This window comes from Nelusetta ayraudi, unplaced genomic scaffold (genome assembly GCF_046127955.1).
Source record: "Nelusetta ayraudi isolate G7.1 ecotype Tasmania unplaced genomic scaffold, CSIRO-AGI_Nayr_v1 ptg000031l, whole genome shotgun sequence".
Classification (NCBI taxonomy): Eukaryota; Metazoa; Chordata; class Actinopteri; order Tetraodontiformes; family Monacanthidae; genus Nelusetta; species Nelusetta ayraudi.
In genome coordinates this window covers 4,193,161-4,212,414 of record NW_027466081.1, presented here as the reverse complement: position 1 = coordinate 4,212,414, position 19,254 = coordinate 4,193,161, and the positions used below count along the sequence as shown (strand labels likewise).

The window sequence follows — 19,254 nt, the reverse complement described above, 5'->3', positions numbered from 1 at the left end:
TCCAGAGTGGGCGCGACGCACCAAGCAGGGCCGACTCATCCTGCGATCACGCAACCGTGGCTTAGTGCAATGTGTAGCTATTAGTGTGTTGTGGATTTGTCCACCTCCGTGTGTGTGTGTGTGTGTGTGTAACTGTCACTGGTGAGTCTGTTTCATCGTTCACACGCTACTGCCTGCCCCCCCTCCCCCCTCCTCCTCCTCCTCCTCCTCCTCCTCCTGTGGATGACATAACCATCATGACGTGGCACATAATCTCAATTATACCCACTCTACTACTCTACTATTGACTAATTTAAGAGTATTTATGTATCGACGCACCACCCCGGCCAATGATATTGTACATTAAAAAAAAAAAGAAAGATATACATTACTGTGGATGTATTCCAAGCTGCCCCCCCTCCTACCCACGAAGCAATGGGTTTAAATATGTCTCCCGAGTTATGACGCTATTGGAGAGAACAGACAAGAGTGAAACCTACATGGAGTTTGTTACCATCGATCTCCTGTGTGAGCGAAGAGCCTCTGGAAAAGTTGCATGAGACGAGCCTCAGTCTTCCCTCCTGGACACTGAAGGCTCGGAAGTTCAAAAAAAAAAAGAAAGAAAATAAAAATGTGTGTTTTGTTTCCTCCGATTGTGTAGGAAAAGGGTGTCCTCGACCTTTGATCAAGTTGCCAATAAAGCACACCGTACTCCTGCAGCTCGTGGCCTCCTGTTCGTTCGGAACCCCTCCACACACACACACACACACACACACACACACACACACACACACACACACACACACACACACACACACACACACACACACACACACACACAAATAAAAAAAACAAAAAATACAAAACGTTTATGACTTTTTACAGAGAAATAGAAATAAGCTCTCTGTGTAATTTCTTTATTTAAAGGATGATTCCAACACTTTTTCTGCAAGCGGTCTTTCAGACCGCAGCAATAATCATTTCCTGCAATTAACAAAAAAAATAATACAAAACCGACTTTATCTTCAAATGAGTGTGCAGGTGATTAAAAAAACAAAACAAAAAAACAACATTAAATTCATTTTTTAAAAATAAAAATGGACGGTGAATGCACAGCGGGTGAGTGAGTATAAGGGACTTTTTGGTGCAACTTGTTTTTACAACACTTTTACCGGCACTTTCCAGCCAGTTATCAGCCAGTAAGCGTTCCCTGGAAATCACCCTGGGTTGCCAGGTTGTGAGGATCTTACCCAATCAGGTCACTTGTTCGTCGTATTAAACAAACACCTGTTTGATTGGCTCACTGTAAAGCAAGAAATAAACATTAGTTACTAATGAATCTATGGCAACGCACTTATTGGCTTTTTTAATTTAAAAATTACAATAAGAACTTCCTGTGCGACTGTAAACTCGTCGTCTTCACAATCTGGCAACCAAAACATAGAAAAATGAATCTGATAAAAAGAAAATGACAGACGTTAACGATCCTATATTGATAAGAAAAAAAAATCACATCACCAGTGTTTTCAGTCTTGCTCTTACTTCTTCAACAATTTACAAACACAGTTAAAGGACCTTTGTGATGTCACAAAGGGCACAACAGGCAAGTAGTAGCTCCGCCCGATGTGTCCACCGTGTCTTTTAAACATGTGGACGGTGCGACAAAGCATCAGGTCTAGCAGGAGGCTTTAAACAGCGGGCTAAATATGGTCCACTAAAGTCTTTGATAAAGTTGAACATAGGGAGATTATAGAACCTTTAAATGCTCCTGACACATAAATAAAAAAAAAAGGCTGTGTTGTCAGAAAGACGTGCTGCCCACGTCACAGTTACGCTGCAGGCATCCTCGTGATTAGAAGGCAACTATTTCTCCTGGTCTGCAACAAAAAAACAACAAGGCCGCCATCCTTTTTTTTTTTTTGGCTTCAACAGAGGGAAACAAAGCTGCTCCTCACTGCTGCCACCTACTGGGTAAAGATGGTCAACAGCTGCACATCTTCAGGTCAGTGGACGGTGTTAAGGCTCTGGTGCTGTATCGTGAGCAAGCCAGCCCTCTGGTGGTACTGCTTCTCCCGGGCCTCGGCGATCTTGGTTGCCAGGTCCAGCGGCTTCTCGAAGAAGTTGACCAGCGTCGGCTCGGTTAGCAGCGACGCCAGGATCTGAGCGTAGCTGACGGTCCAGTCGGTGTCCGCCGCCGAGCTACTGCCGCTCCTGCCGGTGTTGCCGCCACTGGCGCTGGCGCTGGCCCCTCCTCCTCCTCCTCCTCCTCCTCCTCCTCCTCCTCCCCCTCCTTGCTCCTGCTGCTGGTGGTGGCTCGCCTCGCCGATCTGCAGCACCAGGCTGGTCACCTTGGCGATGGCCTGGAAGAGGTCGTTCTCCTCGAGGTCGCCGTGGAACATGCCGTAGAGCGACTTGCAGAACTGAATGAACTGGCGCTGAGCGGGACGGGACAGAAGAATTTGGTTTTTGTTTTGTTTTGTTTTTTATAAAATCGCAGAGCTTAAAGGTCCAATGTGTAAAATTTGGTCTGATTTATCATTTCTATAATGGTAAAATCTTAATATACTGCATATAAATTCCTTAATAAGAGCGTATATTCACACACACACACACACACATATGTATATATATATACACATATATATATATACAACCATTGAAGAAGGTGGATGAGGTAATCAGGTTTTGTAGGAAGGCCACTGTAGCTCACTGCCAAGCTCAGGAGAGGGGAGGCGAACAAAAGAGCGCTGCAATCTAAAATGTAACCACTAGATGTCGCTGCCTCCTCTCAAATCTCAAAATATTACACACTTAACCTTAATAAAAGACAAAAAACCTAAGGTGTGTTTGTGTACGGTCTCTAGAACCTGGTTCATGAGAGGCAGAGGCTTCTCGGCGTCCTTCTCCTTCTCCTTCTCCCTGGCCAGGTCGTGCAGCATCTGCTTCAACTGCTTCTGGTAATCCTTCACCTCCTCTCCCTCATCTGGCAAGCACAGCCTTGAGGTCAGAGGTCAGGGGGTCTTTCGCTGAGGTTTCGCACAGTTTAAAGAGCCTCGTTCGAGGTGCGTTTGCACTGACCGGAGGACAGGTTGACGTAGAGGGGTCTGTTGGTGGACAGCAGCGAGTTCTTCATCAGGGACGGGTCGTCCTCACTCTCGGTCAGGGCTGCGCGCGCAACAAACAAACAAACGCACCGTTAAAGTGAAAAAAAGCAGCTCCAAAGTCCTTCATAATGACGAGATGGCGACTGCAGTGACCTGGCGGGATGTGCAGACGGTACAGCAGCCTTATTTTCTCATTCAGATCTTCACAGTACAAGGTGTCTGAGAGGGAAGAAGACAGATGATAATAATTTTTACATTACCAGAAACGCATCAGCAGCAGCTGTCTTTGAGTACTTCAGCTTTGGGGCCAATGTTCAGTACATTTTCAGTACAGAGAAAAACAAACGTGTTGAAAATATTATTGGTTATTGTTTTTAAAGTATGAACATCCAACAACAAAACTTTTTTTTTAATTCAGTACATTTCAGAACCTGTACTTTCTTACATTTACTTGAGTAAAATTGATACTTTTACTTTTAACCAGAATTTTTTTTTTTTTTTACAAAAGTATCTGTACTTTTACTTAAGTACAGAGTGTGAATACTTTTGCCACCTCTGCCTAACTCCAGAGCAGGGTTTGCGAGCTGGAGTGACAGAGAACCGACTGGGTATCGAGTCCACCACCAGGTGGTGCTAAGAGCTCGATGTACTGTGAATGATTGGCGCACCAAAAAAATTAGCTTGTTGCAACTTTTGGTGGCGAATTTGAACAAATCCCACTAGAAAAGTATTTGACTGAAGAAGGTCCGACCCTCTGGGTTGGTACCCGTCCTTAAACTCATACTCTGGCTAATTCTACTTCAGTAGTCGTCTGATGTTTAACCAGTTTAACATCAATTCCAGCCTAATTTTCAGCCGGGAATCCAAAAACGAAAACCTCCTGGAGCCGCTGCCGTTCCTCCCAACCCACCGAGCCAGCAGGCGAACTCTCTGAAGGCCACTAGGTTGTTGCAGTCCTGGTCCAGCAGGGTGAAGGTGCGGTTGGCTAGCGTGTCGGCGTGCTGCTCGGAGCCGCCGGGCCAAGGCGCCAGCAGCCCGTAAAGGCTCTTGAACTGGGGCCGGTCCAGCCGGTAGTGGCGCTCCAGGTAGGAGCTGCGCGAGCTGCCGTGGTGCCACCCCGCCGCCTCGGCTGCTGCCGCCGAGCTGCTGTCGCCCCAGTACAGGCTGATGAAGTGCTCCGTCTGCGGAGGGAGGAGCAGGAGCAGGAGCAGGAGGAGGAGGAGGAGGAGGAGGAGGACCAGTGAGTAGAGACTACAGCAGGTGTGAGCAAAATTTTTCAGTGGTGGGCCACAGTGGGTTCTAAAATTCGACAGAGGGGGCCGGAGCAGCAACAGACGGATCAAACCTCATCGGAGGAAAAAATATATCATGGGATATGTAAAAAAAAAAAAAAAAAAAAAAAAAAAACGCGCTTCAATGTCAATTGAAAATAAACAAAAGCAAAGTTACAACAAAATATGTCAAAATGTGTGTCTTTAATAAAGAGCTAAAAAAAAACACCGTTTTTAGCTCTTTATTGAAATGACTCTTAAAACAATGGGAAAAAACTTGTTTGGGCTCAGGTGAAAAGGTTCACTGTTATATCTAGAGCAACAATTTAAAAAAATATATATATTAATGTTGGCCAAGTTTTAAATATTGGCCCCGCTGTGTATTTGAGTTTGACCCCCCCTGGACTAGAGTGACGTGAAAGAGGGGGGGGGGAAGGACACCCGAGGCGCCACCTTGAAGAGGTCGTAGACGTCGGACAAGATCTCGGAGGGGATGGAGACGTCCGCAGACACCAGCCGCATCTGAGAGGAAGAGACGGTGGGAGACGCTGGTGAACATCTTTCGTGTTGCGGAGCGGAATGAATGCCGACAGAGCCGATTGAGCCAAAACAATCAAGGCAACGCGAGGTAAAAACACTATGATAAAGTCGGTTTTTAAATGACATTTTTCGAGCGTTTTGCATTGATGGCTCTTGCATGGAAACGACTCTAGTGTGTTGTTCTGAGGTGTTTTAATAAAACAAGATGACTGTAAATCTGATTCACTGTGTAGCGTCTTCGTCGTTTCTGCTTTGTCTGCCGATTGGTTTGATTTCTAGTGAATCTTTCACCGGCTACTGAACAACCCGTTACCAATGTTTTCAAACGTTCCCTCTATTGATATCATTCTCAATGCGACTCAAGTGGAATGCAAACTTACGGCGTTGTCCTTGGCCGTGTCCTCGTGAGCCTGCAGGACCTGGATCCGGTGCCGCTGGCGAAGCCTCTCGATCTTCCTCACCGTCAGGTCTCCGAATTTCTTGTCAAAGTGGAAAAAAAAAAAATTAAACAAATTCATTTTTTTTCCCCCTAAATTTTAATGACGAAAGAAACAAACTCTCGGGTGTTTTCACACTTGGTCGCTTTCAGCCCTTAAAATGAATTTAGACCTATGACTCACTCCAACAGGGACCCGAAATCCGTAAAGGTTCTGAGTTCTCAAAAAAAAAACAACAGAAGTGTGAACAGATAGAGAACCGAGTCCCAATCGGAGCAGAAGTGGACCAGAAAGAGAACCGAGTCCTCTTTCAAACGAGCTGACAATGTGAACGCAAAAAAAGGACAGAGTCTCTTTTCTCCTGCTCCACACGTCGGTCCACTTTGAGGGGACTCGAGAAGAGTTTGGTTCTTTTCAAGAGGGCCAGGTGTGAAAACACTCTTCACCACCAGGCTGAGCCAGGGGACGGAGGTGCCGCTCACCTCGTAGGACTCATTGATGAGGTCGGTGATGTTTGTGGGTCTCACGGCGGGGAGGTCCATCTCGCCACCGGCACCGCCGCCGCTGTTGCTGCTGCTGGTCTCCAGCGTCACTGGTGAGGAGGGAACAGAGCAGGACGCCTCCTTGGTCCCCACCTGGTCCAGAAAACTGGCAGAGACGCAGATGCAGTTGTGCTCCAACTTAATTTCCCATCGTCGCAATCAGGGCCCTGAACATCGAAACCACTGAATTAGGGCTCAGAGCCGAACCTGGTGAGGATCATGAGCGCCTGGCCGTCGTCGGTGCTGGCCGCCAGCTGGGCGGCGTTGGCCTCCAGCACGGCCAGGCCCAGCTGGAAGATGGCCTTGATGCCGTGGAAGAAGAAGCAGTCGACCACGCAGATGGCGCTGTGGAACGGCAGGACGCTGAGGAACAGGGTGAGGAACCACGAGAGCGACACGGAGGACAGGGAGGAGAGGTTCGGGAAGTGCTCGGCCAGCTCGGGCAGCCGCTCCTGGATCAGCTCCTCAAACACCGACTGGTCGATCTGAGCGCCTGCGGGGCCACAAAGACAGAACCGTTTAGAACCCAGTGACCCTTCACGCTGCTTTTATCCTCCTCGTTTTTAACCCATAAACACGAACTTGGGGTTGCACAGTAACGGTTTGTCCACTAGATGGCAGCACTTGGAGCTTTAGGAAACGTCAACAGGTTATGCAACTAATGTTTCATTAATGACAAGAAAAATGTTACTTTTTACTCAAGTACATTTCCGAACCTCTATTTTCCTACTCTTACATCATGAGTAAAGGAGTTGACTGTACTTTTACTTTCATCAGAGGAGGTTTTTTTTTTTACACAAGTATCAATACTTTTACTAAAATACTTTTTGCCACCTCTGGTAATAAATGTGTGAAATTTCTATTTCCAGTCTAAAAAAAACAACAACAACAAAAAAAGCACTTTAAATTTGACTCTCACTCACCTATGACCCTGCGGTTGAAGTAGTCGGGCAGCATCCTCTCACAAACGGCCACCAGCAGCCAGAAGGCCTCCTCCTCTTTGGCGTAAAGCAGCAGCACCGACGCCAGGATGTTCATGGACTGGACAGAAAGAAAACCACGACGGTCGTGAGGAAACGTGCAGACACAGACAAACACCAGAGGTCGGAGGCCTTTCGAACAGTAGATTCACATTTAAAGCCAGTTGCATTGGACTGAAGCGTTATAGACTTTGTGCAGAACCAGTTGTTACACAGTCATTTAGACAAATCTTTACTCAAATGGCAGTAAAATCAGAATATATTATATATTAGTTAACATGTAAGTTGATTTCATGCGATTCCTCCTTGTGTATCTTTGTCAAATATGGATTCATTGTAAATCCGTCTACTAAAATATTCTATACGGTCTGTGTACACTAGTGGAGAAAAGTTTCCGGACACCCTTAAAATTTGACGCAATCCAAATTTTTAAATATTTGACAGATTTTTTTTTTTTTGAGTGTGTTTGAAAAAGTTTGGCAGATTTATCGGCACACAAACAAATGGGAATTCTAATGTTGTTTCTTGTTAATGAGACAAAATAAGAAAACTAAATTCTTGCAGTTCATGTACTCTGGATGTGTGTGTTGCAAGGGACACAGTCCCCTTGCTGAAAACCATCCAGTTTTGAGCTGGACGGAACAGTGCACGTGCAGCATGTGGGTCAATGTTGATGACTGCACTACAATAAACTGCACTAGGAGACTGGTTCTTAGATGTATGGGGTGTCCAAAACCTTTTTTCCTCAGCTGAACAGAGAATTTTAGGATTTCCTAGGATAAAAAAAAAAATCAACAGGGTGAACATTTGACTGTCTTATTCCTCCTCCTGTGACATTAAAACACTTCCAGCAGCAGCAGCAGCAGCAGCATCCTCATCAATCCCCAGTCCTGCACAAAGCCCCACAGCGCTGGGCTCACCTGGCAGTAGCCGATCTTGGGGTTGCGGTGGGCGTAGGCTGTGAGCACGCGCCTGAGCGCGGCGATGCCGGTGGGGTTCTGGAAGGCGGGGTGGTCGGGCAGCGAGCGGTGGAGGTCCCGCTCGATCTCGTCCGTGGCCAGGCTGCTCTGGCCCATCGACTTCTGCACCAGCTTGGCGTAGTAGCCCTGGTGGGACTCCAGGTCGGAGGTGGCGTCTTGACGGAGAACAGGCGCACAGAGCGAGTGAGGGAGGGGGGAGAAGTTAATTCACTGAATTGAGTTCATTCTGTCTTTTATTGCAAGGTGCAGAAGAATACGGCGAAACATGTCAGGTAAGTAAAAACCTTAAACATCTACGTCTGAGATAAAAGAACCAACGAAAGGTAATCTAGGAGTTGAGTTCTATTAACTAATGAAAAGCGTATTTAGCCCTGTGTTTACAGCTGGGGTTCAGCCTCCACCTAAAACAGATGCTTTGATGCAACTTCCACAAAAAAATAAAAAAAACAAGGCAGTTTGAACCAACCAAGACAAGAACAATTGAGCTATCAGGCAACTTTGTGACATCACAAAGGGATGGTTTCCAAAGGAAATTACTATTGCAAGTAAGTTTTTACAACATTAGATCATTTCTCCTTGAAATGAATTGAAAAATAGTTCAGAAATAGTTTACCAGCCAACTCTATGAAGAATTTATGTATTTTCCCCACATTTCAGTATGTTGTTTCAGTTCCACCACTGCACTTCAACATCCGTCTCACTTCCTGCTCTGCGCTTTCGTTGTAACTCAAACGGTCGATGTTCTGACACTGTGTGGAGAAGCCGCAGGTGTGGAGAAGAGGATGCGAACCCTGAGCAGACCAACGCACCCACCCGCCGCTGCTCTCCTCGTACCGACCCTGAGGCTTCATCACCGGTGCATTAACAGACTGCTGCTGTCAGACGCTATGCTACAGCTGGTTTCTAAACTCGATATGCCGGTATTCAGCGAAAACCACAAATATAAATGGAAGGTAAAAACCCCTCCACCGGAAAAGCGCCCACGCTGTTCAGTTCTATTATTAGTGGTTGATAGATAGAAGCCTGAAAAAACACTCGAAACATTGTGGAACTGCTCATAGCTACCCATGCATCCAGCCAAGCACTACAGGGCTTAGCGTGGATGCTGCAGACTGTCTACATTAGGGATGTTAACAATTAATCGATAATCGATTAAGAATTTAGTCGATTAAATTAAATTAGTCACAATTAATTGAACACTTTTTACAGGGGGAGTTAATATCAATATAACAGCGTTGTGGCAGGAAATAGCAATTCACCTGTAGACACTGTGATGGTCATAATATACCTAGAACAAGTTACTTTCAAACAACTTTAAAAAAAAAAAAAAAAAAAAAAGTTGAAATATGACCCATTAGAAGTCAACTTAAGTGTTTTTGCTGTTCTCTAAAGTAAACATGGGTGACATTGGACCCTCAACATTATTTAAGGGTTAAATAATGAGTTCCTTACACATTTTTCATTGCGAAATTTGCCGGTTATCAATTAATCGTTAATCGATCGATAAGGTCAGTCAACTAACGATTAATGAATTAATCGATAACTGGCATCCCTTGCCTACATTGAAAGAAGAACTGCGGAAAAAACACGCTCTTGCTCCATCATTAGAAAACCCTCACCTGTTGCTACCAGCTAGTAAACAGCTGGTACTCAGCTAGAATGGGCCTCCTCATCCCAAATGTTTTCTACGGGCTCTCCTCCTCCATGCAGACAGGAACTTTAACACTCATTCTAAGCGCTCACCAGACAGCGCCATCCACAGCTCCCCCCGCAGCGACTCCGGGATGCCCATGGCGACGCGCCTCTGCGTCTTCTCCGTGCGGAACATGTGCACGCCGCGGCCGAATTCCAAGAAGTGGTCCTCCCACAGCTGCTCCCTCAGCTGCTCGGGGCTCTGTAACAGCCGCACACGCTGACTTTTTATTCAGTTCTTTATTATCGTACCGCATTTTGAGGTGTTGCGGGACTCGGCTCTGCACCTTGGTGCCGTTGGTTCCCGTTTGGTTGAGGTGGAAGGCCGTCATGAGGGCCTCGCTGTTGACCGTGTTGCGCAGCACCTGCTCCTCCAGCTCCTCCTCGTCCGAGAAGCCCGTGTCGTAGTAGAAGGTGTAGTAGGGCAGCGGGGAGCTCTGAGAGGGGGAGGGGGAGGGGGGGGGGGGTGATCTCGTTGTAAAACTACGAAAATCTCGCACCTTGCTGGAAAGTATATACTGCTGAAGGGCTGCAGCGACAACCCCCTGACTTATATATTCTGCCATTTTCTAGCTGCGGCAATATCCGTGTGTTGCATTTGTCGAACTGTTGTCATCAACAACGAAAACAATTACTGAAAGAATATTTTAGAAGTTACCAGGGCTCAAAATGTCTGGATATGAACTTTGGTAAAACTGAAAAAAAAAAATAAAGATTTTAAAGATATCTCATTGTTAGATGCACAATACTGCAGGGGAACTGACCTCCAGCATCCCTGGTTAGCACCCAAAATATAGTATTTTGAGTAGCAAAGCTGTTAAAAAAAAATGATCAAGACCTCTGGTCAGTTCAGTCCAGATTATTTTGTCACAAATTTTCATGTTTTGTTAAATTATCAACGGATGTTTAATGTGTTTCAATAATGGGAAGAAAGAAAAAAAAAAAATCCGGAAAAAGCATTTTCTTCCTTTCGCTTGAGTAAAAAGACTTAAATCAGTGATTTTACTTTTACAATTTTCTTTTCCACAAGTATCCGTACTCTTACTCAAGTACAGCATGTGAGCGCTTTAGCCACGCGTGGAGGAGACTCACCGCCGCCTTCTTGCTGCCCTTCTTGCTGCGGAACATGGAGCGCCTCCAATGCATGGAGCGCAGCCGCACGTTGAGGCTGTCCACCAGCTGGTCCCTGTCCTGCAGCTCGATCAGCTGGAAGGCCTTCTTGGTGCGCAAGCTGACGATGATGGGGTTGGGCAGCAGGTGGGTGCTCTCCGCCTTCTCGATGGACAGCACCTGGCGGGGGGAAAAAAAAGGAAAAGATGGTCTTTGAACGGAAAGGTTAAACGGCCGTCCTTCGACTGCCGTGTGAAGCGCGTACGAGCTTATCTGTGTACGAGGTGTCGGTGTGCAAACATGATCAGTCACATGAAGTCGAGGGCAAATGTTAATCTTTAATGAGAAACCAGCTGGGCAAACACAGGTTGTTTTGTATTGAAACACAACGTCATCAACTGAAACTCTCTGCTGAAACCTCGCAAATCAAGAGAAGAGGAAAACCATCCATTGGCGGTAAATTTCAATCCACCTCGTAGTGCAAAGCAACCATTTAATCCAGTTAGACCGCGGCCGGATTCTCGCAGACACAGATTAAAAAGCTTCCACCGCCAACCTGAATCACTTTCATCTGGTTAAAAGCATTGCGCTACGTGAGGAGACGAGAGGCGGGAGCTGTGGGAAAGGCTTGAGTTGTGGCCAGGGCAGGAAGCTGCTGAGTGCGAGCGCGGCGTGCAGGCTCTGGTGCGGTCGCTTTGATCAGAGGTGCACGAGACTTCATCTTTAGAAGTAGAACGAGGGGCCTCGGCGGCACGGCAGCCGGGAGAACGACGTGATCAGGGTTAACATAGATTTTTTTTTTTAAATAATTTTTAAAAATCACACGTACGCGTCTGGTGAATTCTTCTGGTGGCTTGAGTGATGTAGATGTTGAAGGAGTCTTCACTGACACAGACTTAGTTGTATATAAAAACTGGTTTATTTGCAAAGAAGTCAGAAGTCAGTCAGGCACCTAGAAAGCCTGGGGATGTCTCGGGATGAGTCGATCTGATTGGCCCATGCTGAAAGTGACAGAGGGAGGGCTCGACCAGTCACAGTCCAGTGTTTCCCGAGGATTCCTTTCCATTTTTGACGTTTGAAATAAGCCGCAGCAAACGCACGACGACGATTCGTTCTACGAGGCGTGTCGCGATGCCACCTTTCCACCACAGAGGTCGCTAATTCCCAAACATTTTCATCGTAGCCTGATTGTTCTTCCTTCCATCCAATCGCTTTCTAACTCACGAACTCCAGGTCTCAAGAGGTCAGCTGGGAGACTATGGCTGTCTGTCTTCAGGAGGAGGCGGGGCTACAACCTAGACAGGAAGTTGCAAGTCCAGGGGGTGGGCAAACTTTTTGACTGGTGGGGCCACAATGGGTTGTAAAATTTGACAGGGGGGGCCGGAGCAGCAGCAGATGGATGGATGGAGTGTTTTGGTGAGCCACCTCATAGGAGGAGAAAATATATCATGGGATATGTAGAAAAAATGTTTTAACGTCTATTGGAAATGAAGAAAAGTTCCCGGACACCACCGCCTCCCCCAAGGGCCACTAGGGGCGCCATACCTCGGAGAGCGGGATGAGCAGCGTGCAGTTGCCCTCCTCTCGGCTGGAGAAGCACAGGTAGCTGTCGGTGGTGTAGAGGCTGCCGGCCGTGTGGCAGCGCGCGTGCGGCGTCCACACCGAGCACGGCGCCACCTCGTGGAGCTTCTCGGTGCGGGGGAGCCGGAACAGGGCCAGGGCGTACTCCCTGATGGCCTGCTCCTCCAGGATCCTGCAGGCAGGACGGGCACAGGGAGGTTCAGGATGGATGGAGGGCACAATAAAAAAAATCGAAATGAAAATAAAAACTCTAAAGAGAATGGATTGAAGTCAAGTAGACACACTCATCACATTCGAAATGAAAAGAATATTTCTCGAGTAAAATATTCCTCCATTCGATGTAATGAAATTATGGATTTTAATTATTCATAATCTACTGTATATACATGTACATTAGGGATGTTCACAATTAATTGATTATCGACTAATTGTCAATTAAGAATTTAAACGATTAAATTAAATTAGTCGCAATTAATTGAACATTTTTTACACGGGTAGTTAATATCAATTTAACAGTGTAGTGGCAGGAAAGAGCAATTCACCTGTAGATACTGTGATGGTCATAATGTACCTTGAACATAATCATAATATACCTTGAACAAGTTACTTTTAAAAGTAACTTTTTAAAGAAAAAGTTGAAATGTGACCCATTAGAAGTCAACTTAAAGTCAGAGGACGAATGTTGAGGGTGTTTTTACTGTTCCCTAATGTAAAAATGCATCGATGCAGGCATCGACCCTGTTCTCTAACGTACACGCAGCACTTCAACGTCTACGCGTCAGACGCAGTTTGCTTTTTAAAAAAAACTCGACTTCCTGCAGCAGCTTTGAGGTTTTTTTCGCCCCGACAGAAATAGCACCTGCCCGTCTGGTGTTTGCAGAAGCGTGTTGCGAAAGCGAAAGTTTTCTCATCAGAGCTGGTACACGGGCACCAAAACATTCGAGTGACACTGAAAGACCTTATAGCGAGCTAGCAAAGCAAACGGCGAATCTTTGAGCGACAAACCTCTTGGTGATGCGAGTCGGCTGCTGCAGGACTCGGTCCAGCTCAAGGCCCTCGCAGTCCAGCAGCCGCCTGAGGGCGATGTCAGCCAGCTGACTGATGACCCCGAACGCCTCGTCCAGGCTGAGGAACATGGAGAACTCCCTCTGCCGCTGCCGCGTGCTGACCCGGATGGCCTCGGTCATCAGGCCGGTGGAGACCCGCTCCAGCCGCGTGATCTCCGGCCAGGGGATCACGAACTTGACTGGCGGGGGGGAGAGGAGAGAGGAAACACGACTGGAGTCAGAGAAATAAAACAATGTATTGTGTTGTGTTATTATTATGAGTTATGTTTCCATTCCTACTGAGGCAACAACTAACTGCTGCAGAAATACATTCAATCTTTTTTTCCCTTTTAATCTTTTTTTTTTTTATATTTCTAAAAGTAATTTTATAATTATCTGCTAGTTTTTTATACTGTATTTCAATTTCGACAATCCAAAATAACTTTTCTGTAAAATTCTGTAATAGTTTAGATTTTACAGTTTATTTCACTTAAGCACCTGTTACACTTACATTAATAGAGAATTTATTTTAATCACATTTGAATCATTTGAGATTATTTGTGGTAACCGTGGGACTATTGTTAATATTTGAACTTGAAGAACATACCTAACATTATAGTAGTAGTAGTAGTAGTAGTAGTCGTAGTAGTAGAAATAGTAGTCGTTTCTATCTGTACACTTTAATATGAATAACATAACCCCACAAAATAATTTGAATCTTTAGTATTATTATTGGTTTAGGACAGAGGTGGGCAAACTATGGCCCGGGGGCCACATGCGGCCCATTAAACTTTTTAATCCGGCCCGCCGAACTTGAAAAAAGATGAAAAAATACAACAATGAAAATGCTAATAGATGTATTTCTTTCCTCAAAGGGCGCAAACAAATAGCAAGGGGGGGGGAGGGGGATTTCCCCGAGCCGCGCTGCCCTGCACCCACCTTCCTTCCCCAGCAGGAAGGAGTAGAAGGACATGTGGTTGATGCTGAGGTAGAGGAAGCCCTGGCGAGGCACGCGGCCCTTCCAGCAGCAGCACGAGTAGAACGTCACCAGCTTCTCCGACGACGGCAGGCCGAAGTGGCGCTCGAACTTGAGCAGCGCCTCCCTGAACTTGTCCGGGTCTTCCTCCTGGGCGGCCTGGCGTCCTCGCACGTCCTCCGCGATGAGGCCCTGCAGGGTGAAGGACATCCAACTTTTTCAGAAAACAAACCTCAGAAGCCGCCCCGTCATCGTCATCGTCATCCTAGTACTCCCCCCCCCTGTACCTTGACTTTCCCCTTGACGAAGCTGGCCACATCCTCCTTGTTCTCGAACACAGACAGCGAGTGGAGGAGGTTGTGGAGCAGCCAGTCCCAGTGTTTGTTCACCTCCTCCACGGCAGCTCCTGGCACAGCGAGGGGAGACAAAGCAGTGATTGGGAAACTAGAATCACAGGGGAGGTAGAGGAAGTCCTGAGGATTGGGATTCAGCTCTCACCGCTGGCGATGACCCAGCTGCTCTGAGAGCCGGGCACCTGGAGGAGGATGCGGAAGGGCGTGACCCGGGCATTGGAGTCCAGCACTGTGTCCAGCGCCCCCACCAGGAGACCTGCGCGTATGACGAAGCGACAGAGACACAGCGTCTTTGATTATATGCTTCAGGAAAAAAAAAAAAAAAAAAAAGCAGGCGTCTGTATGATGCCAAAGAAAAGAGGTTAGACCATCCAAAAACAAAATGAGCAGACAGAAGTTGCTGCCGTCATCGCGTATCCGGTCAGTGAAAACTTTTGCTAATTGGAGTCACGCTCCTCCAATAGAACTCTCAATGGCTGAGTCTTACTTCTGCATTTCCTCTGTTGGCTGCTGAGCACATTGATGCAGTTTGAAGTACCAGTCTGGCAGCATTTGTTTGTTTTATTTTTAAAAAAAAAGGAAAATTAAAAACTATGCTAAAGCCTCTTGGTTGCCCCCTGGTGGTAGCCTGTACCACTAACCCAAAGTTTTTTTTTCAGTCTCTTTTCAAAAAGCCTGGTGTAAAAAATTATTAATATTGTGGGGGTCAACTGATTGAACCCAATGTGGCCGCCTTCAGAATTGGTCTTTAGCCAAAGTGTGAATTGAAGATTTGTTGACTATTTTTATTATCATCACTGCTCGATATCAACCACGCTCACCACAGCGCAAAGATTATTTTTTTTTACGTGCTTGCAGACGTTGAGGCGCTTAGCGCGGCCCTCCGCCAAGGTGACTCACCACTCTCTCCCCTTTTTCAATCAGCAGAATCATGGCCAGCCAGCGCACCAAAGAGCATAACGCATGAGGAGAGACCGAGACGAGGCCAAGTCGGATCTTTATCTCTCGGCCCAGAGACACGCACGCACACGTATGCAGAAGAGAAACCAGTTTCAGTTCTCTCGGCGCCCGGCCTTAAAGCCGCCGTGTTGTTGTGCGCTCGCTGGTTGCGGAGGGGAGTGCGATGCAGACGCCCCTGGCTGCCGGCCAAATGTAAACCCCCGACGCGGCCCGAGTCGGAGTGGCTTGTCGGAGCCTCAAGCTGCTGGACCCGTAGCCTAGCAACGCTCCCGCCAGCTGTCTGTCATCGAGAGGGCCGAGAAAGGGTTTCGGCTAATGAACCATTCCAGGGGTGAAAGCCCCGTGTCGGTCCACACCTCTCTCTGCCCCAGGCCACAGAAAGAAAGAGATATACACATACATACATACGTACATACATACGTATATACACATATATACATATATATATATACATATATATATATATATACATGTATTTGTACACATACATATGTGTGTGTGTGTATTTATATATGTGTGTATATATATACATATATAAATACACACACACATATATATATACACGTCTATACCTACATACAAACATACATATATATATGTGTATATATATATATATGTATATACATATACATAAATATATACATGCATACACACATATATATACACACACATACTGTATATATATATATATATATATATATATATATATATATATATACATATATATATATATATATATATATATATACATATATATATATATATACATATACATATATATATATGGGTATAAATATATGTGTACAATTGAGAAAAGTTGCTGAGCTGCAAAAAACACTTCCCAGAGAGCCAAAGCTACTGGAAGGACCTCATACTGTGGGCATTTTTAGAATTTCTATTTATTTTTTTTTCATCCCGCACGCCAGTAAAGGCAGCCTGTCTAGATCTCCGGAAGCATTTTTAGCCCGCTGTTTGCGGCTACCTCCCCAAAATGCTAGGTTCAAGCGTCCCGGTAGCTGAAGCGCAAAACCAGCGATGCAGTCCTGGGTTTGTGAAGGAGCCTGAGACGGGCTGCAGATGTTTCTCTGCCGGGCCTTTCCCACTAAATCCCGCCCAGAGTGTCTCACTGTGGGTCAGACAGCGTGTTTTCGCAGCTTCCCGGCCCAGCGTGACGGACGGCGCCCCCTTTTGCTTTCATCTATCTATCCTCACTGGGGCGTGATGAGCCCGAGGGGAAAAAAAAAAAAAAGATTTTCAAGCAACCGCGTTGCTTCGGCCACCTGTGGAGCAGAAGGAGCGACGGTTCCTCTTCCACTTCCTCTGCCGAGTTAATGTTGAACAATGGGGCAAAGGCGCTTGACCCTTTGAACCCCCCCCCCCCCCCCCGCCCCCGCCTCTGCTCGCCATGGGAACGAGAGGAACAAACAAATGAGCGAAAGGAAGACAACGGCATCGGGCAGGATGTTCCGGGCGTTTTGAGCTCGGGAGCAGCAGAACCTGTACTTGTTTCAACGGCTGTGCGTGAACTTTGCCTGCCATCAAACGCTACGCGGCGTCACCGGTCACATGAAGGGCTGCTTTCAAGGGCCCGTGAGGACAGCGAGCGAGCTGCGGTGGACAAACAAGTCGGTGGTAAAATGACCAAACCAGGGCAGCAGAGGCAAAGCCAGGCGAGGCGAGGCGAGGCAGCGACTGTATAAATTTCCTTTCACGATCATAAAAAAAAAAAGGGGGCAGAACCTGTTGAACAGGGTCAGGGTGCCTTCCGGGGATGAGCCAGAACTTTCCCGTGTTGCATCTCTCATCCTGTTGACGCTCTCACGTAGATTGCACCCAATTTCTACACCCTCATTTCCGTGACCTTTGTGACATCACAAAGGGCGCATTTCCTGAACCGTTTCAAAATATCTGGCTGCCTGGAAGAAAAAGTTTGTCAACGGGACCATGGAATCGTTCCAAGAAGGTGATAAAGATCATTTGTGCGCACTCCTTTCCATGTCAAAGAGAAACCTGAACTCACATGCTTTAAGTCTTCAGTGGTTGGGATCTCGAGTAACTACAAGGTTTTGCTACTTCCTGTGGAATAATCCAGCCTTTGCAACAACAACAAAAAGTTGCTTTCATGGGATCAGTCTAACTCCAGGGATAAATATCGCCCCTGTATTTCCTGCCCTGTTGTTTTCCCTCTTCTCCTTCTGACAGCTGGGCCCAACCTCAGCTTCCTCCGCTGGTTGTTGACGCGTCTCGTCGGACGATTGAGGACATATTGTGTATTTGTTTGCACCAGGTGGACTTCTTCTTTTCTTTTTCTTTTTTTCTTTTTCTTTTACCTGTGATCCTCCCCGTCGGCTCCCCGTGGCCTCTCCTCCTCTGCAGCAGGAAGAAGTCGTTGCTCCTTTCGGTCACCCACAGCTTCAGGGCGTTTTTTAGTAGAACTTCCTCCGGGTTCAGCCACATTATTGTGGGTCCAGCTGAGGGAGGAACCGGAGGAGTCTCCCCCTCGCAGCTTCCTCGCAGGTGGGAGTCTTTATTTTATGGGTGAGCGTCTTCGTGTCAGACAGCCGGGTCCTCCGGGTCGGGAGAGGCCCGATCGGTGCTACAGCGGCGGCATGTTGATCCTGCGCTCCCGACAGCTGCGGGGCTGCGCGCACACAGACACACACTTCCTCGCCCCGTCCGTCCGTCCGCTCCCTCACGCCCGATTTGCAGCAGCTGTACACACCGCGCAAAGATCCTCTGAGTGAGCCGATGACTCACTAAGGCACCTCAAACGATGGCGCGTCGCTTACTCGATGGCTGCGAGCGCAAACGTTGTCAAATAACCTGGTTTTGTTTCTAACACCCATATTGTGCCTTGTATTTTAGGAATGGCATTGGAAAATTCTATATATGCCACAAGTTTGTTCTGTGAAACTGTTGCATAAAACTGTCAATAGAATTTAGGCCCATCAAAGTGTCTGAGAATTTTAACCCACCGACAATTCTAACCAACTGGAATATCTATAGTTGAAAGAGTTTATAATGACAAATTAAATCATCAGCAGACCCCCCTTGACTCTGAGCTAGCGATAAAGTTTGGAAAATGGATGGATGGATGGATGGACTGGATAAGATTTTCGTCAAATCTCATTTCCATCAGCATGGTGTTACATTTACTCAAAACAATTTTTGAACATGTGTCCTGTAATTGTTCCTTTAGACGGAATTGTTAAATTCCGACTAAAGAAAAAAAAATCCCTGAAATATAATGAATAATGAGTGTTGCAATCCCCCCTAAGGTTTTGTAAATAACAAGTCAAACTAGCCCCGAGTAGAAGCCCCACAAGACGGCGTAACAGAGTGGGAGCTCTTACCTTATATACATTTTCCCCTTTTCCGCATTTGACCAACTTTGCCTTCCGCCACTTCCGGCAGACAGCCACTGTCCGCACGGTGATTGGCTGTAGGACTGACACACTTCGGTGTTGACGCAGTCAAAAGGACAGAAATCCTGTTTTTTTGTTTTTTAAATTATTATTATTATTATTATTATTATTATTATTATTATTATTATTATTATTATTACTTGTTGAAACCAGAGACTTGTGAAAAAAGTATATGGCACATGGGACAGACAGACATAATTTTCAATAGGGTCATGGGATACCCCGAGGACATTGATAGAAAATTCTGTCATCATGTGAGTCTTAAGCACGTAGTCCTG

The 19,254-nt window shown here is 46.4% G+C and overlaps 1 protein-coding gene across 1 annotated transcript; it reads right to left on the bottom strand.

The window, feature by feature from the left end:
* Positions 1-198: 198 nt before the first annotated feature.
* tbc1d8 (TBC1 domain family member 8) lies at positions 199-18,877 on the bottom strand. Its single transcript, XM_076030964.1, has 20 exons — positions 17,882-18,877; positions 14,737-14,847; positions 14,526-14,644; positions 14,202-14,430; positions 13,222-13,462; positions 12,181-12,388; positions 10,618-10,815; positions 9,813-9,962; positions 9,577-9,727; positions 7,774-7,988; positions 6,797-6,914; positions 6,081-6,366; positions 5,814-5,979; positions 5,275-5,373; positions 4,808-4,876; positions 3,994-4,264; positions 3,237-3,302; positions 3,058-3,144; positions 2,847-2,962; positions 199-2,414 (listed from the first exon to the last, which is right to left on the bottom strand). Exons 1-20 carry the CDS (start codon positions 18,006-18,008, stop codon positions 1,983-1,985), a joined length of 3,459 nt encoding a protein of 1,152 aa, XP_075887079.1. The 5' UTR covers positions 18,009-18,877; the 3' UTR covers positions 199-1,982.
* Positions 18,878-19,254: the final 377 nt, after the last annotated feature.

What these genes read in the sequence shown, in the direction of transcription:
- tbc1d8 (XM_076030964.1), bottom strand. Translation starts at nt 18,008, where the DNA reads ATGTGGCTGAACCCGGAGGAAGTTCTACTAAAAAACGCCCTGAAGCTG. An exon ending in CAGCTGGGTCATCGCCAGCG is followed by an intron (nt 14,645 to 14,736) that starts GTGAGAGCTGAA and finishes TCGCTGTGCCAG; the next exon opens with GAGCTGCCGTGGAGGAGGTG. An exon ending in CCGTCTGCACATCCCGCCAG is followed by an intron (nt 3,145 to 3,236) that starts GTCACTGCAGTC and finishes TTGCGCGCGCAG; the next exon opens with CCCTGACCGAGAGTGAGGAC.